The sequence below is a fragment of the Poromitra crassiceps genome, assembly GCF_964638095.1.
Source record: "Poromitra crassiceps genome assembly, chromosome: 17".
Taxonomy (NCBI): Eukaryota; Metazoa; Chordata; class Actinopteri; order Beryciformes; family Melamphaidae; genus Poromitra; species Poromitra crassiceps.
Genome location: NC_139635.1, coordinates 14,545,425 through 14,572,108, shown reverse-complemented (window position 1 = coordinate 14,572,108; position 26,684 = coordinate 14,545,425). Strand labels below are relative to the sequence as shown.

The 26,684-nt window shown below is 43.0% G+C and overlaps 1 protein-coding gene across 1 annotated transcript; it reads left to right on the top strand.

Moving 5' to 3' along the window:
* Positions 1-3,207: 3,207 nt before the first annotated feature.
* On the top strand, positions 3,208-26,089 carry LOC310792217 (hepatic and glial cell adhesion molecule-like; the record flags this gene model as incomplete). Its single annotated transcript, XM_083653945.1, has 9 exons — positions 3,208-3,229; positions 3,331-3,492; positions 4,635-4,763; positions 14,605-14,768; positions 17,955-18,045; positions 19,457-19,567; positions 23,213-23,266; positions 25,411-25,538; positions 26,018-26,089. The coding sequence occupies 9 exons, from the start codon at positions 3,208-3,210 to the stop codon at positions 26,087-26,089; spliced, it is 933 nt and encodes a 310-aa protein (XP_083510071.1).
* Between the last annotated feature and the right edge of the window lie 595 nt (positions 26,090-26,684).

The following is a 26,684-nucleotide window of genomic DNA, read 5'->3' as shown; positions in this document are numbered from 1 at the left end:
GACATTTGCAGATACTAGAGTCTTGATTCATATTGTCATAGTTTATAGACGTTGTGCTGCCACCTCAGGACTTCAGGGTTGAGGCCTTGACATTGTGTTATTTCTCCAGGATCAGTTGAGCCAATATGTGTGGTGACCTGCAAAAACCCATCACATGGTGGGAATTTGACATTTTCATCTTTTGACATTTCCATAAATCAGGAACTCTCCCCTATATATATATAACTTTTGGAACGACCGTGATAGCTCTCTCAGATCAAAAGTTATGAGCATTTTAACCTGGTGTCTATACCGACCACCCACAGTGACAGCCTGCAATGCCGACGTTAGGTTTAGGCGTGGGGGGTGGGAGAAGTTAGGGTTAGGGTTTGGGGGAGGTTAGGTTTAGGCATGAGAGGTTACGTTTAGGCGTGGGGGGTGGGAGAGGTTAGGGTTCGGGTCTGGGCGAGGTTAGGTTTAGGCGTGAGAGGTTAGGTTTAGGCGTGGGGGGTGGGAGAGGTTAGGGTTAGGGTTTGGGGGAGGTTAGGTTTAGGCATGAGAGGTTACGTTTAGGCGTGGGGGGTGGGAGAGGTTAGGGTTAGGGTCTGGGCGAGGTTAGGTTTAGGCGTGAGAGGTTAGGTTTAGGCGTGGGGGGTGGGAGAGGTTAGGTTTAGGTTTAGAACAATGGCTTTAAACATTCCACAACATTGTATTTTCTAGTGGCATTCCACCAAAACCATAACAATAAATACTTTCCCTTTTGTTTTATGAAAATAATTATTCACCATGATGAACTAACTACGCAGATGAAAGTAACCAAATCACTCAAAATCTCAAAATACCTGCAAAACTCATTTTCAATGTGTTTTTTTTGGTTTATTACTAACAATGTGTAGCAGCGACATGTGAAGGGTTTCTGCAGCAGGCCACCACACATATACACAGTAGTGCTTGGTCTCTACTGCACTATAATCTCTCTAAATACATATGTAGTTTAACACGTACCAAGTTGTTACTGAAGAGAAGAGCTGTTTGTCAAGAGACAAACTGAGAGTGGCTCAACCTGTTGCTGTAACTTGCTCAGTATAAACAAGGAGCACTGCCGCCACCCAGTGACTTAATCTGTTACTGCAACCAAATAATGTTCCAAAAGGATGTCATATTTGAGGCTGTTCCAGGTTCTGCATATTAAATGTGTTCAAGCTGGGTCCATGTGACTCAAGACACTCAAGACTTCTCACACAGTTGAACTAAAATCATGCATGCTGTTAAAGTGACACTCACACTCATAGACCACCAGTGTGCACATGAAATGGTACCTCGACAGTAGCCTGGGTAAACCCAGCTGCCACGTGACCTGCTCTCAGACCTGCTCTTAGTCACTAGTGAGCAGGGTCTGTCTGAGAGCAGGTCACGTGGGGGCTGGGTTTACCCAGGCTCCCTCGACAGGCACACATCCTCATTATTTAGTATTTATTTTTTAATTAGTATTTATTATCTCAGAATTATGAGAGAGGAAGTCATTAGTTAAAAAAAATGCTGTCCCCCCCGGGAGTGCAGTATATAGTGTGGCAGTGTAGCCTAATAATTGTTCATTTCCCTGTTGCTGCTGCAGCCAGGAGTCCTACCGCAGTAAAGCAGCAGGTAGCCTACTGTAGGGCTCAGACCAGAGATGAAGTGGTCTACAGCACGACTTCATTCAATAGTCAAACACTGTAGAGGACAATAACTCACTGGAAAATAGAATAAAATAGAAAACATTTGAGCATAATACAATGGAACAGAACAGAAAAGAGTAGACACCTCAATACCTTTTAAGAAAAAATTGTTATTAGAATACCTTGAAATATCTCCTATGAGTTTAGATGAGTTCACTTTTCCAATGCAAGTCACCCTGTTTAAACTAGGTAAAAAAGAAAGTTTTAAAGTCGAAATGAACCCAACCAAGTTTATTTTGTTTATTAAAAGGATCCCCATTAGCTGGACGCCTTGGCGTCGAGCTAGTCTTCCTGGGGTCCATGACAGACAAACATAGAACATTAAAACATTCAAATCATTAGTAAAATCATATCAATACATTAGAAACATTAGAAACATACATTAGAAACATAGCCTACATTAGAAACATCAATACTTTCATAACATTAAAATTACATTAAAATATAGCAGTCCTACGGTCATGTCAAAACATTCATAATCAAAACACTGGAAACAATTGCTACCACATATTATACCAAGTGCCAAGTGGCGCGTGGGTCGGAGTCCGTTTCAGACTGAAAACATAACTTGTCTGAGATGACGGGTTGAGAGTCGGGTCATAGTAGCATGTCGATGATTTTATTTGACAATTCTGGGGACTGGATTGGGCTTTGGCCAATCCTGGCATCTTCCACCTCCAAATCGAATGGGATTCAACGTGTTGTGGCGCTCTTCTTGGGATGAGCCTGATGACGCGAGGTTAGTAGCTGAGTGGAGCTAGGGGAGCCGCAGGCAGCCAGCTGCCTTTGTGTTGAGGGGTGGAGCGTGCAGCACGTCGGCCTGGAATCTCCGAGGTGCGACACCTGACAACCAGGCTCTCGCACGCGCCATTAACGCTGCTTTAAATACAATATTCCCTCGAATGCGAGTTTTAACGAGCCAGTTACATTTCTTTGCATTCTTAGACATTACCGTTTGCAATTATTTTGCATGTTATACAATTGGCCAAGTTAGTAGTTAGTTTATGGGGATAGGAATTCTGCCAGATGACAGGCACTAGGCGCCATTTTCTCCTTCATTTGGAAGAGAAAATTATCCTGAAATGAAGATTTGATTGACAGCTGCCATGTCGTGATATGATTGGTTGAAATGGGGTAGACATTTGATAGTACTAGGTGACGTCAGCAAACTGTAGATTACTGTTATGAATGAAATCTTGAAAAATGAACTTTTGATGTGAAAAAGTGTGAAAAACTAAAGAAATTAGATTTTTTTTTGGCATACATTATTAAATAGGTGCACTGAATACCCAGGTATTTGAACTAAAAGAAAAGAAAAGTCATTTTTGGGTTCAGCTCAACTTTAACCCTGAATAAGACAGTGTTTCAGTATCAAGGAGGAACAATGGTCATGCTACAGTAACAAGCCATTTTTAGGATCACTAAAGGACAACTGATGGAACTGTTCCTCCGTTTATGTCACAACAGGCCGACAAAGACAAATATCAGAATACAGTCAAAACGTCAAGACATGCCTTTAAGTCTCAAAGCAGGTTAGATGTTTAGCTGAAGCGTTGCTGCTCCGCCCCCTCTGACACTGCCAAAACACACGTTCTTTAAAATGTCACAGCTTACAATCTTTTTGTCTTTGCAGAAAAAACACTCTATGGGAAACTAGGGGGCAGTGTTGTCCTCAAGCCAGACTTGTCCTCTGTGAGTAGCTCCATTACTGCCGTAGAGTGGTACAAGGGAACTGGCATTGCCATGCAGTGGATTGGCTCGAATCACCTGATAGATTCCTACCGTCAATTCAAAGGTAAACTGAGACACAGGGTGATTTAAGCTCAGATTTAACAGGGGGAGGGAGGGACAAGTTGTTCTCTCAGATGTATGCTGAATGGTGCTGTGGGTTTTATGCCTGTGCCGGTGATGGCCATGGCCGGATGCATGATGTTTTCAGGTTGTACGTACGTCTGTCTGTATGTACATCCGTTCCTTGCTCGTTAATGCGATATCTCAGGAAACGCCTTGACGGAATTTCTTCCAATTTGGCTCAAACATCCTCTTGGAATCAAGGAGGAACTGAGTGGATTTTGGTGGTCAAAGTTCAAGGTCACTGTGACCTCACGTCCATCCGTTCCATCAAGGAAGGGGGGGGGGGGGGGGGGGGGGTAGGTAAACGCTCAACGTAAGCTCAACCTATGCTGAACCCACAAGTTTCATTTAGGCGTCCTTGTTAACAGGCGAAGCCGTTCACACCAGCCACACGCATGTCACACTCATGCCATGCTCAAGTGTTGCTCACGCCTTGCTCACGCAATCGTTCAGGATTCAATCCTATTTTCCAAGCGTGGCGCGTGCGTGGGTGGTGTGAACAGCTTCACCTGTTAACAAGGATGCCTAAATGAAACATGTGGGTTCAGCGTAGGTTGAGCTTAGGTTGAGCGTTGCTTCGGCGTATAGTGTGAATGGCGAATTATGCTTGGAAAATAGGACTGAATTCTGAACGATTGCATGAGCAAGGCTTGAGCAAGGCACGCACGCGGCTGATGTGAACGGCTTCGCCTGTTTTTCTAAATTAAACTTGTGGGTTCAGTTTAGGTTGAGCGTTGATTCGGCGTATGGTGTGAACTTCACATCTGTGGTTAAGAAAAGTGTATGAAACAGTGAAGTTTGTGTTCAGCAAGATAATCTTTACAAATAAGGACCACTTTTATGACCTTTGATGCATAAATGCATTTTTTAAGAAAATACTTCATGTCATGAAAGTACTACAAATTTTTTGTGAACATTATCTTGTAGCAAAAGCGATCTAGGTCAATACTGCACCAATTTCAAAAATGTCTGCTCACATGACTTAGTTATACATAAACAAATATGAAAAAAGGGATGTATGATGCAGGTTGAAAAATACAGAAATAGCTAGCTACCCCTAACTATGTTATTGCATATTTGAAGATCGTGGCAACCTGAACACTTCAACTGGAGAGATGATGATCAGAGGATTGACCAGAGGAGACAGTGGATTGTACAAAGTACGGATCAACAACTTCGACGTGGACAGACAGATAAACCTCAAAGTCATCTGTAAGTGTTTTATTTTTTTAAGTGTGTGATGTGGACTTGTGCCTTGTTTTCCCCTGAATTCACCACTTGGTTTTAACCAAGAGCAATGGTGAAATTTCCATAGTGACAACCATTTTAACAGCAAAAATCGTGGATGTCAGCCGACATTACCGTCTTTCAGTGGGTGTAGCAGCTTCACTTTTAAAGATAGTGTAAGAAAACTAAAAGACCTAAGGCAGGGATTCTCAAACTTAAGAATGCCATGGCACACTTTGAAATCTGAAAATCTTCCAGGGCCCACCCAACCCTTGAATCACAACTCTGATCAGCAGATGATGTATTTCCCTATGTTTTATTTCATTAACAGAGCATGTGAACTTGGTCATAAGGGAAATTAATAATCCATCCACATACAAAAATTGAGGCAAAATACCCAAAAGCCAGATTGCCAAACATTTTGTCTACCTAAAAATATTTGCATGCATAACACATTTGTTGAAACTAAATGTGATGAGCAACAACAGAATAAATCAATCCACAAGCTATTAATGCTATTTAGGCTGTGAAAAATGCTCCTTATCTGTAAAGGGCAGACTTGTGGGTACCCATTGAACCCACTGGCGCCGGAACAAGGGGGACATGGGGACATTTTGTCCCCCTTAAAATTTGGTCCCCCTAAAAAATTTTTTTTTTTTTTTTTTTTTTTTTTTTTATCTGAGGGGGCAACTGCCCCTGACGCTTAGAGCCCACTTTACACTGTTTACACAGCCTGTGATGCTTGTTAAAGCCATGATCGTTGTGGGATTATTACACCTGAGACAGACAGACCGAGGGATCAAATTACAGAGAGCCCACTTTACACTGTTTACACAGCCTGTGACACTTGTTAAAGCCGTGATCATTGTGGGATTATTACACCTGAGAGACAGACAGACCTGGACTCTGTTTGCACTCACTGTCATTGGCTGCTGCTATAATCGTATACGGTTATTGTTATTTTATTTTTGTGTTGAGATGACAAGTTTTGCACTGTGTTTCGAAGTGATAATAATAATAATAAGTTCAGTGTTTCTGCCTGTGTTGCTGTCTGTTGTAGTGTAATTGTAAAATGACCTAAAGGGAGAGCAGGTCACCAAGTGAGTGAGAAAAGGAGAAAATACTGAATAATTACATCACTACAGTATAATCCTAATGTTAATTTAAAATTAGATATTCCTCTAAATATGGCTAAAAATCATCCAGACGTTCAAAAAAACATAATTTTTTCTTGCCGGCGCCCTGACGGGAGCCGGCAAAAAAACATTGAAAAAAAAAAAAAAAAAAAAAAAAAAAAATTGACAAAAAAAAAAAAAATGTCCCCCTAATTGCAAACTCGTTCCGGCGCCACTGATTGAACCAATTTTCATTGAGATAAACTGAGCTGAGAGGTCAAGTTTAACCTACCATTTGTACCAAGCATGTTATGGACCAATGGATGCCTTAGGTCTTCTAGTTTCTTCTGATAACAGGATCTTCACTGTAGTTTTAAAAATGACCCTGCTACAGCCATTTGATTGCCCGCGAAAATCAGTTGTGTTGGCAGACCACTTGCGGCCCACCTGCAGTACCTCCACAGCCCACTAGTTTGGGAATTACTGAATAAGGCATCCATTGGTACCCTGTCATGCTAGCTTGTCGGGAAGGGGACTAAATCGTGCTCCAAAGTTAGTCAAGATTTTGGCAAGGGAAACCTCGCTTTGACCTCTCACCTCAAGATATCTGAATGAGAATGGTTCCATGGGTACCCACGAGTCTCCCATTTAAAAAGCATGCAGTTTTTTTGCATGCAGTATAAATTATATTTTTCTATTTTAATATTTCTGCATACTGGGGTCTCTAAACCGTCTTGGAATTGCATAATTTAGGTATGACTGGAAAGCGGAGACTCTTGTGTGTTCAATTGTATTCATGTGTGATGATGTTAGTCTCCATAGACCTATTGTGACTTCTAGGAGAATCACAGCCTCATGAAACTATAACTACAAACTAGAGTACCTCGGGCATTCATGGGATGTATGTCCTTCCTAGGTATATTGACAATAAGGAGGGTTTTGAACAATTTCCAGAACCTAATTGCTTGCCAATCAACGAAAAATGCATGAATTCTGTACATTTTCATCAATCCCTGAGTGGTCAAAAACTGTAACAACTGACCCCCATTATTTTGATCCAGTAAATGAAAATATGGTTGTGTGTAGGCTGTGTCAGATAAAACGCATATAACGTTAACAACTCGACAGGCGTCCTGGCATCCACAGGCATGTGGATGCCAGGACAGCAGTACCTGGTGCTATAGCATTGCAAATGTGTTTTAGCCAGACAAGCTAACGTGTTAGCCACACAAGATAACGCAGCTCATATGACAATGAATGACTGCGCAAGAGGCTTCCACTCAACTTTGTTGAACGCAAAGGCAGTTAAATGGACTATAGTTAGCCTGAACACACTGGGGTGAGTTGTAGTTTTATGATGTGCAATGTTCATAAACAGTGCAAGATGTTGTGAATATTGAAGATTATGAAGAACGTAATTAACGGTTTCAAGTGGCTCTTAAATACATGCAATATATCCTTTGGTTAACTTAGTAGAACTTCAATCTGGAGGTGGTTTTCTCAGTCCTCCTGTCATTTCTTTATGAATGAGAATGAATGAGAGATCCCCGTCTTCCCATGGCGTACCCTTTTAAACAGCCATCGATTCGGGGCTGATACTACCTCCATTAGAGGAAGGAAAGGCGTAACAAAATGACTCACTATTCCGTCCCTGTGACTTTTACACAGGAGGCGAGGCGTAATAATCCCACAACGATCACGGCTTTCACAGGCTGTGTAAAAGGGACTAAAGATGCACCGCGTTGGTTTGTGATCCGACAATAAACGCGAAGAAGAAGAAGATTTAAGGTGTGGCCAAACTGATCAGTCAGAAAATGGCCAGAATTATAAAATGGATAGATGTATGTCCATTGCATGTACAAGTAACCTACTTGTACAGCAGGTGGCGGTAAGCACATTGAAGGTGTCAGTGAGCCGTCTATAAACCGACAGAAGAATAAATCTGGCGTTAGATAGCTGTTAGCTCTGTGCGCTACGTTACTTATGTAGCAATAAAACGCCACTGAATGACCAGATTGATGTAATGGTCGGCCAGTTCGAGTCATGCTGTTTCCATGAAGTCCACCGGCTTTGATATCTGTTGGCTAGTTGTTGATATTTATAACAGTAAAATAACATTAAGTTATAGAGCTCAGCCATTTCCACTCTGAGAACGCCTCCTCGACTCTGATTGGCTAAACGGATGGCGACTATCCGTCCATCTGATACATCCATGCAGAAAAAGTTCAGCCCTCTTGAACTTTTCTGTCCATCAAAACGTATGCAAATTTGCTGGATACGTTCGCTTCATCATTGCTCCACGGACAGACGGACATCTGTCTTTAAAATGAATGGAAGTGAACAGAGAAATTAATGCAGACGGACAGACACCACGGAGCATGTGTGGCCACCCCCTTAGGTACACTTGCCAAGTGGACAAGCTGTATAGATTAATCTATGGTTGGACTTTTGTGATGTACAAGAGGTAAATACGGGTTTGTGTAGTGTTCTCTATTCTGTGACGAACTTAACCTATAATAAGAATGCAAAGTGTGTGTGTGTGTGTGTGTGTGTGTGTGTGTGTGTGTGTGTGTGTGTGTGTGTGTGTGTGTGTGTGTGTGTGTGTGTGTGTGTGTGTGAGAGAGAGAGAGTGTGTGTGAGCAAAATAGTGTTTACCCACAGCTCTGCCATTTTACATGTGATCAGGCTGAAGTGTAAAGAGCACCGTTAGGGTGACCTTACAGAGACATATTTTTGAAGTCGCTAATTAGGGATGACTAAATGGGAAAAAATTGCTAATTAGTGGCCAAAATGCATCAACACTGGTTCAGCACCATGGATTGTTCCAGAGTGGAGCAGCACACAGGTGAGCTGAGTTGTAATCAGCCACTGAAGAAGACTATGAAACCTCTCTGGGGGGGAAGAGAGGAGAGGCTGCATGCCAACTCTGAGTGAGGCCTGACTACATGGCCAGTCACACAGGGACGGGTATTCCGCTAGTAGTGTAAAAGTGATTTGTGTTGCTAATAGTGAGTAGCATTGAGTGAATAGCCGTTAGCATTAGTATAATAAGTTAGCTAGACATTACTGTACATTGACACCGGCCAGATTTTCACATATTCGTGTGACCAGATTACATAGAAAGTCAATGCAAATGGACGAGTATGAGATTTCGCCCCATGAGGCGAGAGACAAGTTTTTTTGCAGCGTGAATGACGGAAACTTCGCCTCATCGCCCGTTCACTCGAGTTGAACATTTTCACCGACTTGACTGCTTAAGAGTTGACAATTCAAAGGTTCTGGCTTTTGCACACGGTCTGTTAGTATCTTTTTATATATTTTTTTACTATGTGTTTTTCTAATTTGTCTACTGTGTGTTTTTATTGACTGTATGTGAGCTGCTGGTACATGAATTTCCTTCGGGATCAATAAAGTATCTACCTACCTACCTACCTACCTACCTTCAGTGTGATATCGGCTAACATTAACATGTTATGTCCATACTATATTTCCTTAATCTAGCAATAGTTTGTCTTAACTACTTAAAATGCAAAGCTAACAGTGTGAAAGCAAAGCTAATGCTAACATCAACACAACTTGCTTTTACATTATAACAGTTATGTTAGTCACAGTAGAAAACAATACACAAACTCGTATTTACTTCTTAAGGTCATAAAAGTCCAGACCATAGGATAACTGCTCATCACACTGTAAAGAAATAGCAGTCCACTTCGTGTTTTGGTACAGTTGTGTTCACATGCGTTCTGTTCGGGCACGCCTGAACCGTTCCGCAGACCACCTTTTTAATTGGATGTGGGAACAGAACGCAATGTTCACACTAATCAAACGAACCAGAGTTTGGGGTCATACTGGGGTCAAGTGTGCTCGGAAACAGGGCCGTGCGGGTTTCACTGTTGCTGACCCGCCAGTCAGTCGGAGCTCGGCAGCTGTGCAGTGGGCAGGATGGCGAAGGCATGACCCGCCCATCTTTGCCTCTGATTGGCGCAGGAGACAACACTGCATGAAATACTTGCTTTCCAGGCAAGTAAATTACCACAAAGTGCTCAATTTGCGGATACTTTGGTTGTACTTTCCCCCCACTTTTCCAGTCCAGTAAAAACCAGGAACCATACCAGCCATTCACACCCTGCATGGGCCATTCATATGAATGGGACTGTGGCAGAGGGCACTTAACACCTCTGAGGGGGGCATTCAGAGGTGCATTTCAATGTGATGACTCCAATTATCAGTTTGGAGACAGCCAGGCTCATAGCCATTGGCTCAGGCCTGATCTATAGAACCAATCGGTTGATTGTATTTGTAGCTGTTTGTGTAGTTTTCATCCAATGAATGACCAGGGGCGACATCCATTGGGACAGCCCCTGGCCATGGGAAGCCATTCATTGGATGAAAACTACAAACACAATCAACCGATTGGTCCGGTAGATCAGCCATGAGCCAATGGCTATATAGGACAGTGAACCCCCCCCCCCCCCTTAATAAAATGATTTTCATAATAATAAATTGTGTGTACATAAGCCTACATAAAGAACTGCACTTACTGGAAATACTTTCATGTTATTGTTGTTACCCTATAAGGCAGAGGTGCTCAAATTATTTCCTATGAAGGACCAAAATGAATCTGGATGGATGTGTTCAAGTTATGTGAAATTACATTTATTTATTTATTTCATAGACCATTTACATTCTAAATCTAAAATAGGTCTTCTATTGTCATGTATTCAAGCTTGCTTTAAAAATGAGCCTGCCATAGCCTCTGAAAGACAGTAATGTTGGTATTTTCCACACTGCAATATTGAGATCAATGTATTGGGAGAGAGGAAAAATATATAATTCGAGAAATAGGTAGAAAAGCTTATGCTTTAATATAAAACACCACACAGAAAATTAGAAAAAAAAACACTGCACACAGGGGTCCTTGCCCAAATTCAATAAATGCTTAAGATGAGTGTTACATGCAAACACTCAAAAACACACACACACACACCACACACCACACAGTGCTTTTTGGCCAGCGCCAATGTCCAGTGCCGATGCTCGTGAACGGTTTACTGGTTTAAATGTCTTTTGGCATCTGGTTTTATTTTTTGGGGTGGGCGTCTCTCTGAAGATGGTCCCTGTAGACGCGGTGGGCGGGGTGTCATGTGGGAGGCTGCGTGCTGAGGAATGGCGTCCAGTCTCTCCTGTAGCAGCACACAAGTTACCCAGCTCCTGACTGCGAAAATACGGACGCCGCACAACCCACTTCATCACACCATCTGCACTGCCATCCTCTTCATCGGACATAAAATCGTGAGAGACGCCCCTCCACATATCCTTTTCCAAGTCTGTCAGCACCTTTGTCCTCAGTGTGTAGAGCTGTAAACAGAAACGCACACAGTCAGAAACTGCAAATAAGTAGTTTGTTACGCGTTGCAGTAACAAAACAAATTAGAGGTCGACCGATTAATCGGCCGGCCGATTAATTGGGGCCGATTATTGGCATTTTTAATTAATCGGCATCGGCCTGCAAAAAAAAAAAAAAAAAAAAAAAAAAAAAATTGGCAGGCCAGGCCAGGCCAGGCCACCGGGCATTTGCCCGACGTGCCCGATTATGCAGTCCGCCACTGAATGTGAGTCTTCTCATGCACCCATGAGCCTACTGTAACGTTACGTTTCCTCAGTCACCACCATCTTCTGCAAACACACTTCTCCCATCAAATGACAGCAAATCTAAACAGTTACATTATTATTATTATTATTATTATTATTGTTAATGTATAGAACAGTGCATGAATGAGTTCTCTGACATACTGCTCTCTCGCTATAGCCTACCAGTCACTACTGAAATCTATACCGCATAACCCAATGTATTTTTCTATTTAATAAAAAGAATAATCAAAAACATGTTACTGTACTGGCTAAGATAACATCTTATATTAGATGTAGGCCTACAGTATAATGTTATATTCGATTTTCAATGTGCATGAATGGATAATGGAAATCTAGGAATATTGCACATTTTTTGGGGGCGCTACCCACACGTTTAGCTGTGTGTTTCTCATTCCACGAATGCACAATCCTTACAAGTTGTACCCCGTTGTAAAGGTGACTAATCAGGCTTTCCAACTATATAAAATACAATACCAATTGGTATTATTAAAGGGGAGAAATAATCGAGCAAAATAACGTTTCCAAACTTTTTTTGAGGAGTTTATTTTAATCGTATTTTATCGAATGAAAAAAATAATAATAATCGGCATTATATATCGGCCATCGGCCGCCCTGCTCTCTAAAGATCGGCATCGGCATCAGCCATTGAAAAAGCAATATCGGTCGACCTCTAAAACAAATGCCTTCAAGTTAAAGGAACAGCTCACCCTAAAAACCCTAAAATTACATATTTTTCGTCTTACCTGTAGTGCTATTTATCATCTACATTGTTTTGTGTTAGTTGCCTGAGTTTTGGAGATATCTGCCGCAGAGATGTCTGCCTTCTCTCCAATACAATGTAACTGGATGGCACTTGGCTTGTGGTGCTCAAAATGGCAGAAACATACATTATAAAAACTCAACAGCAATGCCTCTTTCCAGAAATAATGGCCCGGATACTCAAGATAATCTACAGACCTAGTTATGAGCAGCTTCATGTAGGAACTATTTTCTTTTAACTAAACTACTCCCACAGCTGCTAGCTAGCTGCCATGTAACAATTAGCTAGCAGCTAGTGGGTGTAGTTCAGTCTAAAGTAAATAGTTCCTACATGTAACGGCTCATAACAAGGTTTGTGGATGATCTTGAATAACCAGGTCATGACTTCTGGGAAAGAGACATTGCTGTTAAGTTTTTCAAATGTATTTTTTTGTTGCTAATAGGTATTTTGGATCTTACCCTCAATCTTCTGGCTCGACTCCACGATGCAATCTTTGTAGCGTTCGCCTTCTCCTCGAGCCCAGGTTGGGTGTACCGGAATCTTCTCCTAACACTCTCAAACCAGGTCTTACAGGCAGCTGAAAAAAAATATTAAATTAATATGTTACAAATACAAAATTGTCTTTCAGAACTACGCCATGTCTTTGTCTCTTTACATTTCCATATAAGTATATAAAATATAGGCTACTGATATGTATAGACACACACACTAGAGCAGTGGTTCCCTAAACTGACACAAATTAGACCACTGAACCCGAGTTACTTACTCAGAAGGACATCGTGGTCCAAAGTGTAGAAGTCTACACTCGCAGCCAGGGCTCCCATCAAATATGAGGTCACCGCCACATTGTGTGGATGGCTCAATCTGTGAACACAAATGAAATAGAGAACAGAACAGATGTATTTACTTTTATACAGCCCAATGTATAGCACACTTTTGTTATGAAGAACATAGAGAGAGAGAGTGGATTGAAATCGTACCCATGCTGTGCATCATACTTCTTGCAGTTTGCTTCTGTGTTGAGAGAGAGAGAGAGAGAGAGAGAGAATGAATTACCACAAGCAACATAGGGTGCTGTGAAGCCATGCCGTAGCCTATTTGAATGTACAACCATTACTTAATTTATTTTACTTAATCATCATTATTATATTATATTCTTACCGAAAGTTTGGTGTTGTGAGGACGTCGTCTTTTTCTTGGATTCTCTTTATCCCCACGGACAATGCAACTGGCTTCCAGCGCCTTTACTCTCTCCTCCAGAGAATCGCAACCGACGCAAGGCTTGTTGTTCTTGCTGGTTAGCTCTTCAGACTGAAGTGTAACTTTGCGTGAAAGTTCACTGAATTGCAATAGCAATCTCTTCTCCAGGGCAATGTCTCTGGCTGAGGGACTGACTGGAAGAAGGCACTCACACACCAGCCATTGTCCTGAGGTGTTACCTATAGTCAATAGCCCACCCCCCCATCCAGGACCAGGATTGTCATTTGCATGTGAAAGCCTCCCACAGGCTAGGGGCTGGGGGGGGTCAACTGCCGACCTATTTGTGGTAAAAATGTGGAGTTTTTCTGTGATGGCGCCAAAGTGCTACAAAGACCCACAAAGAGGAGATTTTTTCCGATTTTACAAAGTCCCGGAAAGTAGGAATTTCATGCAGTGCAAGGAGAGACGCAGGATAGGATAGCCAAGCGAATGTGATTGGATCCACAATGTTTTACGGTAGGCCAATCAGAGGCAGAGAAGGGCGGGTCATGACTTCGCCATCCTGGGACAAAAATATTGCGCACGTCACAGAGACGCAGACGATTACTTAACTTCCGGTTGAAAGGTCAACATGTGTCAACTGTCCGGACATTTAATTTATTGATAAATTGTTATTTATTGTTATAAGTCCTTCTTGAAGGGTGCAGGGCAAAAATGACTGTCAAAAATGTATACAAATAAAAATAAATCCCCCTCCCAAAAAGGGCACTTTTGGCATCAGGGGAAAACGGGCAGGTGCTCGGGCACCCCTAGCACCCCCCTCTGAACCTGCCTGCTCGGAAACAGGCCTGGGTCGCTGATGTCAAACCACTGTATTGTTTTAACATTGGTTGTGCCCAAATCCCCCCCTCATGTCACATAATGTTACAAGTTTGTTCATGTCAAGTGCACATTAGGCTTATGTGGAAAAACAGTCTGTGAGTCTCGTCTCTCTTTCTAGCTGTCTGCATTGAGACAGAGAAATCAAGAAAAAAAAAAGTGCATGTGATTGATCCTGACTGCAATGGCCTTTTTCTCCTCTTCTCTCCATCAACAACAGCTCCTGTCTCTAAACCCACCATCTCTACAAGCTGTGAACCTGATTTGTCCTCCTGTACTCTCTGGTGTAACGCAATCATCACAGATGCTGAACTAGTCAGTTACACCTGGTGGAAAGACGACACGAAGAAGATTGAGTCACCCAGAGAGCAAATCATTACAAAGGTACAATGGTGACAAAGTGTTGGTCCAACTCTCTTCCTGTCCATGTGTGAGTTAGTTAATGTCCACTTGTAATAGCAGGGGACTAAACTAGGTAATACATTACTTTACAGGAATAAACCAGAATCATTTGTTCAGCTTGCTTCACATATTCATCATTACACTAGCTCGTGGTTTTCATTTTCAACAAAAAATCCAAGGCTTTCATAACAATAGGAGTTAAAGCCACAGGACGATAATCACCAGGTTCCTTAGGACACGTTTTCTTCTTTGGAAGAGGTGTTATATGTGAAGTCTTCCACTTTGTAGGAATTATATGAGTGTCCATGGAACACTGAAGAATAGGCTGCCACACAAGCTGCAAGCTGAGCTGCAAAAGTTTTCAGAATAAAGGCACTGAGATGATCTGGTCCTGTGGCTTTCCTCTGATTCAAATGTCTAAATGTGTTCCTCACCTGCTCAACAGAAACATCAATTATATCAGACTGCACAGGTAGGACTGAGCTGATGATATTTCCAGCATGATCTGAATTGTTCCCTTCATCAAACCTAGCGAAGAAACTGTTCAACTGAAAATCTCAAAATCGGCCTCATTTTCTCCCACCAATGCTTTCCGGGTGGTTGACAGTCATGCTTTTCATGGTGTCCCATAACTGTTTGGTATTTTTGCTTTTACATTTTTTTTCTACTTGTAGCTTATGTGCCCTTTTTGCATCTTACAGTTTCCCCTTTAAATCTTTTTCTATAGGGGGGTACGGTGGTGCAGTGGTAAGCGCTGTCGCCTCACAGCTCGAAGGTCCTGGGTTCGATTCTCACCTGGGACGCTGTGAACGCTGAAGGAAAGCGTGCCCGTCCGCATGTCCTCGAGTGCCCACTGCCCGGGTGGGGTCGTCAAAAGGGCCTTTCTGTGTGGAGTTTGCATGTTCTCCCCGTGCCTCCCGGGGGTTTCCTTCATATAGGAACCCCCTTCACCAAAACATGCAATATCCTGGTTGCTAATGTGGTTCCTCCTCTGGTCGTTAAGGGTGCCTGTTCGGAGGGAGGGGAACCGGTTGGAATAGCGTGAACCTCCCACGTGCTATGTCCTACCAGTGAAGCTTCCCCTGTCAGGTGAAAAGAAGCGGCTGGCTAACTGCCCATGTCTCGGAGGAAGCATGGAGCAAGTTTCGGCTCTCCCCAGATCGGCAGAGGGTGGAGTAGCAACCAGGATAAATAAAAGTAAATTAGCACTAAGGGGGATAAAAATGGGATAAAAAAAAAAATTCTATACGCTTTAATTCTCCTATGCCCTTGTTCCTGAAGGCAATTTTCATTGCATTTCATTGATATATTTGTATCTCCTTGGTTGGTATCACTGACTCTACACGAAAGTCTATGTAGTCTGTTGTTACTGTAGATGTCTCATCCAAGGAGTCATGATGAAACTTCTCCCACATAGTACAGTCAAAGAATGCCTTCATTTCTTCTACATTATATACTGTCAGGTAGTCTCAACGCCAGACCCATGAGAGCTCTTACACTGATACACTACGTTACTGCATGCTGCAGAGCTCTCTCTGGGTCTGATACACTACGTTACTGCATGCTGCAGAGCTCTCTCTGGGTCTGGGACACTTTCCCTCAGCCGGCTGGTTATGGGAGGGAACCGTTCACTTGGCCAGTGATATGCCAGTGTCTTCCCCAATCAGTAACGACTTTGCGATCAGACGACACGGGAGGCGCAGCCCATTTTTCGAACCGCTCTCTCATCGGTGCTACGACCTGTCACTCATTCAATTTCAACCCGCCTTCAAAAACCAGCAGTGGCTGTGAACTGGCACAGACTTACAATATGTAGTATGTGGAGCGCAGCGATTCAACGTAATATTTGAGTCTGGGGAGAGACTAACTGTCAGGTAACCACACTCTGATCATTTTTCTCTCTGGTTTGTTGCTCTTCAGTTTAGATTTATAAGTTGGTACAAGATGGACCACATTATGAGTTAGCTATTGGTGGTCTTATCATATATGCTCCCTCCACGTTTACAAAGCATTTATCCAAAAGTGTATTCTTACTTGTTTCACCTTCATACTGCTTAAATCCTGGCATTGCTATGTCCAGTTTGCATTGGTTCATGTCTCCAACGACAATTGCTGTGGCTCTGGATGTTGTTGCTGCAGCATGTTTAACAGTAGCTGCTGCTCGTGTCGCGTTGCCACTGGGAGGTGTGTAGACAACAAACAGCAGCACGCATCCAAATTCTCTCGGCAAATAGAAGGGTCTCAAAGTCAGGTACAAGATCTCAAACATCTTTATCACAAAACCTGCTGTTCACGGTGTACTGACGGCACCACCGATCGTTAATATATTTATGCAGATCCCGCCGCCCCTGCTTTTACAGGAGCTGATTTCTCTGTCTGCTCTCACCAAAGTGAAGCTGTCTATTTTACAGGCGGATTCCGGTATTGCAGAATGTAACCAAATTTCCGTGTAGCACAGCAATGATGCCTCCCGAAAATCAGAACAGTACCTCGTAAGCGCGGATCTCGTCAATTTTGTTGTTTATTGACGGCAGGTTTGTGAGAATCACAGATGGAAGTGGTGGCCTTGTGTGCCTTGCTCACCCGCCTCTCCTTCCTCGTTTCTTTCACCGGCCTGGTCTTATCAGCTCCGGTGGGATGTGGATAGGAGCCCCGGTGTCAGCATGGACCACAGTCCCGTGCAATCAGTCCCCTGAGCTGCAGAATATCTTGCTTCAAGCAAGGTTTCTCTGCTGTATACGAGCGCATGCAGGGCAAATATCCCTCACTCGACAGTCTGTGTCCACACGCCAATCCATATTCCAGCATGTCTGTTGCACTTGCAACCACAGTCCCCATAACAGAGGACAAATAATCCACCAATTGTACATAAACATATTCCCGTGCTCACACATTAGACGAAATTTAACATAAAACAAAGAGAGAAACAGAACGCCTGTACACAGTTCACAGCACACCGGAAATCAAACCTTTACGTTTCTTGATGATTTAAGCTGCTGGAGTGTCCTTGAGCAAGGCACTGAACTCCTTCCAGCTTCAGGGAACTGCTCTGCAGCTGAGCCTCAGATCTCCTTTAATCAAAGGGTGAAGACATCAAGTAAACAGTATTCAAATTAAACTGTGATTGGTTTGTGAACTTTGAGCTAATTCTATTTCACTGATTTATAGGTGGATTTGAACTATACAGAGTTCAGCTGTAAGGTGGAGAACCCAGTCAGTGAGGAGGTCAGCCAACCCATCAGCAACCCGCTCATCCCCAGTGAGTGACCTCACTTTAACAACACATTACATGTTACATCTCTAAGATTTACCTTTTGTTCTCTTGGTGACACCTATGGCGATTATGTCATCAGTGTGTGTGTCTGTCTCTTGTGTGTGTTTGTGTGTGTGTGTGTGTGTGTGTGTGTGTGCCTGTATGTCTCTTGTGTGTGTTTGTGTGTGCATGTGTGTGTGTGCCTGTATGTCTCTTGTGTGTGTGTGTGTGTGTGTGTGTGTGTGTGTGTGTGTGTGTGTGTGTGTGTGTGTGTGCACGCTCTCACTGATGTCATCAGTGTGTGTCTGTCTCTTGTGTTTGTGTGTGCATGTGTGTGCCTGTCTGTCTCTTGTGTGTGTGTGTGAGTGTGTGTGCGCACGCACGCACGTGTGTGTGTCTATGTGTGCATCACTGATGATGCCTCTGACATCACTGATGTCACAATTTATGACATCACTGATGACATCATCACTGGCCGACTTTGTGTGTGTGTGTGAGTGAATTTATGACATCACTGAGTACTGCAGGGATGACATATTTTTATAGGCTTTATCCAGAAATCGGCCCCATTTTGGTTCGTCAGTGGAAAAGTCCATGGGGTTTTAGAATGGGGGTTAAACTTAAATGCATAAAATATAATTATATAAAAAGGTCTGTCTGTGGTTAACAAAACTTTATGGGAATGCAAATTTGTGTTCAGCATGATAATCTTCACAAACGGAAATAACTTGTCTTTTGAAGCGTTTTCTAAAAATCACGTTAAAAAAAGCGCATTTACGTTCCAAAAGTCATAAAAGTTATTCACGTTTGTGAACATCATCATGGTGAATCCAAATTCACATTCCCATAATCTTTTGTTCACCACAGACCTTATTTCATGCATTTAAGTGAAATCCCCATTTTGAAACCCATTCACTTTTTTGCTGACAAACCCGGACGTATACTTCCGGACTCATTCCTGTGGTTCTCGAGGGACAGGCAGAGCGCCGGCGCTGTCTTTTCAGCACCGCAGCACACGGGCAGCTGAGGAACAGAGAGAGGGAGATGTGTCATTATATCGTAATATTGTCTTCGGGCCCTCGAAGCAGGTAGGGCCTGAATGTCACGGGCCGGGCCGGGCTGGGGCCGTAGTTTTAGGCGCTCGCAGGGCTCTACAGTGATGGTCACTCGAGCAATTGTGATGTCATCAGTGAGTGATGTCATCAGTGATGCGAAGTTGACAAATGTGCGCTGCGCATGCCAATACAGCACGCATAGCACGTGAGATTTCTAATATATATATATATATATATATATATATATGTACACACACACAGACAATCAAATCCCAAAAGATTGGAATTGGGTCAAGCTTTTAACTACATAGATATAATACTGTGTCCATGTAAACAGATTTGTTGCTGTTATTTTCCTGTAGAGTTTGATGGTGAATGGAAACGGAGACCAGAGAGAATAGTCATCATCTTCATGGTCGTGACCATGTTGCTGCTCATCATAATGCCCATTGCTAAATGCATACGCAGAACAGGTAGGAAGCCATCAGATACTACATTTATTTACAAAATGATTTACTGTGTAAATGGTGTTATTAATATGATTATGACATCAAACTGATATTTGCCTCTAATTGACAGTATTCACATTTGTGTCTGTTTATTTAGGATTAGGGTTATAGTTGCCTTATGGCGCCAGAGAGCTCAACAGTCACGTGACTGTTCTGTGACGTCACTGTTCCAGTGGGGTATTTCCCCATTCATATTCTGCATTGAGATTTTGATTATTAGTCATATTCGCATAACCACCCAAGGTAGACTTACCACGGGCAAGCTAGTGGTGAAACAATGGTATATCTTCCTGTAGAAGCCACAAATCTATATATCGTTTTTTATTTTAAATCAGTTTTTATTCGATTTCATGGAGAGGTACTACACTACCCACAATTCTACAATGTAATATCGACGTCTTTGATTGGTGGAGCTCGCTGTATGGTCATCTGTGATTGGTGGCCTGCACTAATTTCTCTCTCTGGCTGTTATATTTCTAGGCTACTACAAACGTAGGTCACAGCTTGTTGAATAAAAGGGCTAAAACCGCCACTGAGTGACTGAAAGTATATTATGTTAACCAGTTCAAGACACGCTCTTTCCACGCTGGCACCAGTTTTAAAATCTGTTACCCAGTTCATTCACTAATATGCACAAAAAGTATCTATCTACAATAACGTTAGCCATTGAGCTAAAAGTCTTTAGAGTACCGCGGGGATGACGTATGTTTGTAGCAGAGATGGGAACTTGAGACTTGGTGACTTGGACTCGAGTCGACTCAAGTCCCTGTTTTGATGACTTGTGACTTGACTTGACAAAACCATAAATGACTTGAGACTTACTTGGACTTGGAAGTTAAAGACTCGAGACTTGACTTGACTTGAGAGGTGATGACTTGGATGACTTGTTTGTGTTTGTAAGTTTAAAGTTTAAAGTAAACAATGAAATAATAACGTAACGTTGTCAAGTGTCTCTGTCTGTCCGGTAGCATCATGCAGAGTGCATGGCGAGTGCAGCTGGAACGGCATTAGAAAACATTTCATTGGAGCGTGACTGACAGCCAGTCATCCAATCACGACAATGCCATAAGGAGGAGCATGACTGAGTCATCCAATGACAAATTGTCATTCAGTCATCCGCCTCCTTATGACATTGTTGTGATTGGATGACTGGCTGTCAATCACACTCCTCACTGATTGCACACAGCTGAGTTATTCTGCAGAGGCAGACGCAGTGTTGCCAACTTGGCTACTTTGTCGCTACATTTAGTTATTTTTCAGACCCCCCTGGTGACTTTATTTCTCAAAAGCGACGAGCGACAAATAGAATAGAATAGCCTTTATTGTCATTGCACAGTTCCCCAAACAACGAAATTAAGAGTGCTTTCAGCTGACAGTGCATTAAAATCAGACGTAAATAATTAAAAACATTTAAGAAAAAAACAACAACATTAAGAACAGATAAGGACACATGACACCTAGAAGGGGGGCAAAAAGCAGGAACAAAACAACAATAAAATACTAATAAAATACTGCTGAGGTAGTAAAAGAATATTGCACGTTGATATATTGTATTGCAGAAGTTCATGTATTGCACTAACAGAGAATTAACGGCTGCTGCTGTGATTGTTTAGAGTCCGGACGGCCCATGGGAAAAAGCTGTTCTTTAGTCTGTTTGTGCGACTCTTGATTGATGAGGTGATGACCAGGGTGGAGGTGGTCGCGGATGATCCGCTCGGCCCTGGAGAGACAGCGGGAGCTGGCTATGTCGTCTAGGGAGGGGAGAGGACAGCCAGTTATCCTCTCGGCTGTCCTGATCACCCTCTGTAGCCTCTTCCTGTCAGCTGCGGTGGAGCCAGCGTACCACACTGTGATGGCATACGCCAGTTACGCTTTCGATGGTGGAGCGGTAGAAGGTAACCAGCAGCCTCTCCTCCAGATTGTTCCGTCTGAGTACTCTCAGGAAGTGGAGGCGCTGCTGGGCCTTCTTTACCACCGCTGCAGAGTTGACTGACCAGGCGAGGTCCTCGGAGATGTGTGCCCCCAGGAACCTAAAATGGGGGACCCTCTCCACACAGTCCCCATTGATGTAGAGCGGGGCAGGGGCAGTCTTATTCTTCCTGCACCTCGTCCCTGTATCCCGTCTCATCATCATTTGAAATGAGCCCCACCAGGGTGGTGTCATCTGTGAATTTGATGATGGTGTTGGTGGGGTGGGTGGGAGTGCAGTCATGGGTGTAGATGCCATACAGGAGCGGGCTCAACACGCAGCCTTGTGGGGAGCCGGTGCTGAGCATCAGGGTGGAGGAGCTGTGTGTCCCTGAGAATCTGGGAAGCAATGTTAATGTGTTGAACCCAGGTGAATCGCAATGGATTTAGCCCATGAATTGGTGTGGGTGCGGGTTTTCTCTCTCTCTCTCCTTGTCTCTGCCTGTCTGACCGACACAGCGCTTCTCCCCGATCTGGCCCAGGCGGGCGGAGTCAGCACTTAATATTACAACGATATTCAATGATTATTACAACGGCTACGCTGAGGCGTGTTTTTGTTTGTTTGTTTTCTAGCGACTTTCTGTTTTGATTGTTTAAGCTATTTGTTTTTGTTTGATTACATTTTAGTCTGGCTGTCAGTATTTCACTGTTTAAAACTGACGTGGAGGATTATGATTTTGAAGCAGTTATTGAAATAAATAAGCGTTTATAAGGTTATTTGACTTTTGTATGATTACATTTATTTCACTGAATAGCAATAATTATAATACAAATTCAATTCATTTTTTAACAGGTTAGATACTGTAAATTGACCAATAATATCACTATTAGACAAGTATTAATACCATGTTTTAATACTGCATCTGTCAAGGTAAGACTGCAGTATCTTGGGCGTGGGGGGAAAAAGTGACTTGACTTGGGACTTGACTTGCCTTAACTAAGGACTCGACTTGACTTGACAACACTTGTGACTTGACTTGCCCAAAACAAAATGACTTGGGACTTGATTGAGACTTGGACCAAATTACTTGGGACTTACTTGAGACTTGGACCGAAGTGACTTGGTCCCATGTCTGGTGTGTAGGCTTAACCAGAAATCGCCACCATGTTGGTTTTTAGCGGGGGACGCTAATAGGAGGATAATCTTCACAAATGAGGACCACCTTATGACTTTTTAAAAGTTTTCTGAAAACCGGGTTTAAAAACACATTTACACGTTAAAAGTCATAAAAGTGGTCCATGTTTGTGAAGATTATCCTGCTGAACACCACTTACCAGTTCCCTAAATATGACGTTTGGGTGATCCAGCTATAAGCATTTAGCAAATATGCCTTCCTTAGCTGGGAGTTCCTTCCTGTTTGTACTAACTTATTTTTTTCTGTCACAGCCAAACGGTTCCAAGTATCTTCTGTCATACAGAGATGATGTAGGCAGTTGAAATATTTTGTGTGTAAAATCTTTTTCAGAAGAATTAAAATAAATTGTTGCTTTTGCAAAGTTAGCCTGATGGTGGCGCTATGTGAAAGTGAATGAATAACAGAGTTCCTCAATAATACCATTGCAGTTATTCAGTTGGTCATATTGTGATATGATACATATTTGCTTCTTTACATATGCTTTATGATCATTATTTTCCTGCAGTAAAAAAAGAAAAGGAAGAAGAGAAAGAAGCAGAAGAGAGAAGAAAAGAAGCAGGTAGGTACCTAAATGACTCATACCATTCTTCCTGTTGATGCTCAAAGTGTTGCTGAAATCTGACAGACAGAAAACTTTAATGCCAGCAGAGGTGGAAAGTAAGAGGTATAAGTAAGACTACTTATGAACACTTTCTATGTAAGGGTACTTTACTTGAGTATTTTCTCTTTATTCCTTTATAAATAAAAGACCTAAGACTTTGTATGCACACAAGGCTTATTTCTCCCACATTTTGTTCACAAATGTGTTTAAATTTGTTTTAGTGAGCACTATGATCCCTCACCGTTTTTTAAGGTCCGCACCAACCCAACCCGTTAAGAGAGCCAGTCCGTCCCGTTAAAATGTGTGTTAATGCTGAACCCAACCCAACCCGGTGGGCCTCAAATGGCCAATTTAATGTAATATGTCTCAGGACATAGGCACCGATTTATGTTCCTGCCGTGGGTGCGCATGCTTGCGCCCCCAACACAACACAATTTCTGCTCCTATTGCACACTGGCAGGCATCAGATACCAAATAGCTATAGGCTACCAATAGCACAGAACCATAAGTATTTTGGCGAAATGGTCACTTTATATGTAGGCAGGCACAATGACTGGTGAATAAAAAGTTGTTAGTAGTTTTGAGCCCCTGTCAGTCGAGGCTGTAATCCTGTCTGACATGTAGAGTGGAGGGAAAAAGCAGCACTGAAGGGAAGATGAGAAAATTAAACATTCCTGTCTGTCCAAAGTTTTGCTGATCTAATCTCATCATGACATGCAGGGAAATATATTTTGGTAGCCGATGTGTTTAGAAGAGCATTCTCATTTTGTTCAGACAGTTTTGCTATAGGCTAGCGTTATATTTGACATGCTTGCTATTAAACAGCAGTGAGATTTGTTTGTGGAGCATGGAGACAGACACGGGGATGAAAAAAGTGGCTGCACAGAGAGAGAGGGGATCATGGATGTATGGCTGAGAGATGGTCTAGTGCCTCTATAGTGTTCTGCAGTTTAAAACAACAGGTGGACTTCAAAACGCCAGCATCAGACGCTTCCAGTGTGTTTGGCAACTGCACTGACATCTTGGCAGGACCCAGCCACAGACACATGCAGCATATAAATTCTCTCTCTCGCTCCCCCCCCATTTCCCCGTGGCTGCTCTGCTCTTTCTTTCAGCTCTTTCTGTGGCTGCTCGGCTCTTCTGTGGGTGCTCGGCTCTTTCTGTGGGTGCTCGGCTCTTTCTGTGGGTGCTCAGCTCTTCTGTGGGTGCTCGGCTCTTCTGTGGGTGCTCGGCTCTTTCTGTGGGTGGTCGGCTCTTCTGTGGGTGCTTGGCTCTTTCTGTGGCTGCTCGGCTCTTCTGTGGGTGCTCGGGCACCAGAGCACCCACAGATTCGGCGCCTATGACTCAGGATGAGTGCTGCAGCACTCTCCAAGGTGTCCAAAATCTGTTTCTCTCTCTCTCTCTCACACACACACACACACACACACACGACAGTCTGCTCTGGATGAGCACAGACACGCAGCTGTTCGTTCATGTCACTGAATTGTCATTGTTATTTCTGCATCGTCGTCATTACAAACTCTATCGGCCTTTTTTCAATTAGCCTAATCCAAAAGGAGAACTACAGAAACAGTCCTTATTCTTTTCAATAACTTGTACTTTCGTTCATACGTTCATATGGTCACGTGACATCGTGGTAAAGTTGAAAAATAAATCACGTTTAACACAAAAGTCTGTGGTGGAATTTGAACGTACCTCATTCCTGTCAGGCTTTGCCCTGTGCCTAATGCTCTAAAAATCTAAAAATCCATGTCTTTATGTGTGTGTGAGAGAGAGAGAGAGAGATTCTTTAATAAATCATCATTTACCTGCTGACCCACGGGCCCAGCAGGTTTTGGGTAGCCTACGCATCACTACAAGATGCTGATTAAACAGCATGGTTATTGCACAGGTGTGCCTCAGGCTGGTCAGCTCTGAAACTCCTGGTTGAGTAATAAATGATTCTAACAGGTACTTTATACATTACACCCAGTCAGACCTGTTTTTCCACCGACCAGTATTGAGCTGAATAGAGTCCAGTTGGGAGTTGGGAAATGTGTCAATTATCAGGAAATGTTCTTTACTCACCTCTCATTTATTTCATCTGTTGTTTGTTAATTCAGAAACTCTGTCTGCGTGTCAACATCAACACAAATCCAGTCTGAAGGAGAAGGTTCAGTGTGTGTCTGAGGGGCTTGGTGAAGCAGGAACCTCACTTCTGAATGATTTCTACACAGTGCTTTACCTCACGGTGGGAAGGAGTCGACAGGTCAATTTTGAACATGAGGTCAGACAGATTGAAGCAGCATCCAGAAACCAGAGATCAGAAACAACAATCAGATGTGAAGACATATTTAAACCTAGTGGAAATAAACCAATCAAAACATTGATGACAATGGGAGTGGCTGGCATTGGGAAAACAGTCTTAACCCATAAGTTCACTCTGGACTGGGCTGAAGACAAAGCCAACCAGGATATACAGTTCATATTTCCGTTACCTTTCCGAGAGCTGAATCTGCTTAAAGAGGAATACAGCTTGGTGGGACTTATTCATCTCTTCTTTATTAAGATCAAAGAAGCAGGGATCTGCAGGTTTGACAAGTTCCAGGTTGTGTTCATCTTTGACGGTCTGGATGAGTGTCGACTTCCTCTAGACTTCAAGAACAACAAGATCCTGACTGATGTTACAGAGTCAACCTCAGTGGACATGCTGCTGACAAACCTCATCAGGGGGAATCTGCTTCCCGCTGCGTGCCGCTGGATAACCACACGACCTGCAGCAGCCAATCGGATTCCTCCTGAGTACGTTGACATGATGACAGAGGTGAAAGGCTTCACTGACAATCAAAAGGAGGAGTACTTCAGGAAAAAAGTCAGACATGAGCAGGCCAGCAACATCATCTCCCACATCAAGGCTTCAGGAAGCCTCCATATCATGTGCTACATCCCAGTCTTCTGCTGGATCACTGCTATGGTTCTGGATGATCTGTTCAAAACCAGTGAGACAACAAAAATGCCCAAGACCCTGACTGAGATGTACATCCACTTCCTGCTGGTTCAGTCCAAACGGGGGAACGTCAAGTATCAAGAGATAACTGTGGAAGAGACCAGGAAGATGATGCTCTCTCTGGCAAAACTGGCTTTTGAACAGCTGAATAAAGAAAACCTGATCTTCTATGAAGCAGACCTGACAGAGTGTAGCATTGAAATCACAACAGCCTCAATGTACTCAGGAGTGTTCACACAGATCTTTAAAGAGGAGCGTGGGATGTACCAGGTCGAGGACGGTCGAGGCAGGATGTTCTGCTTTGTCCATCTGAGCCTTCAGGAGTTTCTGGCTGCTGTCTACATGTTCCACTGTCACACAAACAGCGATGAGGAGGTACTGAAGACATTC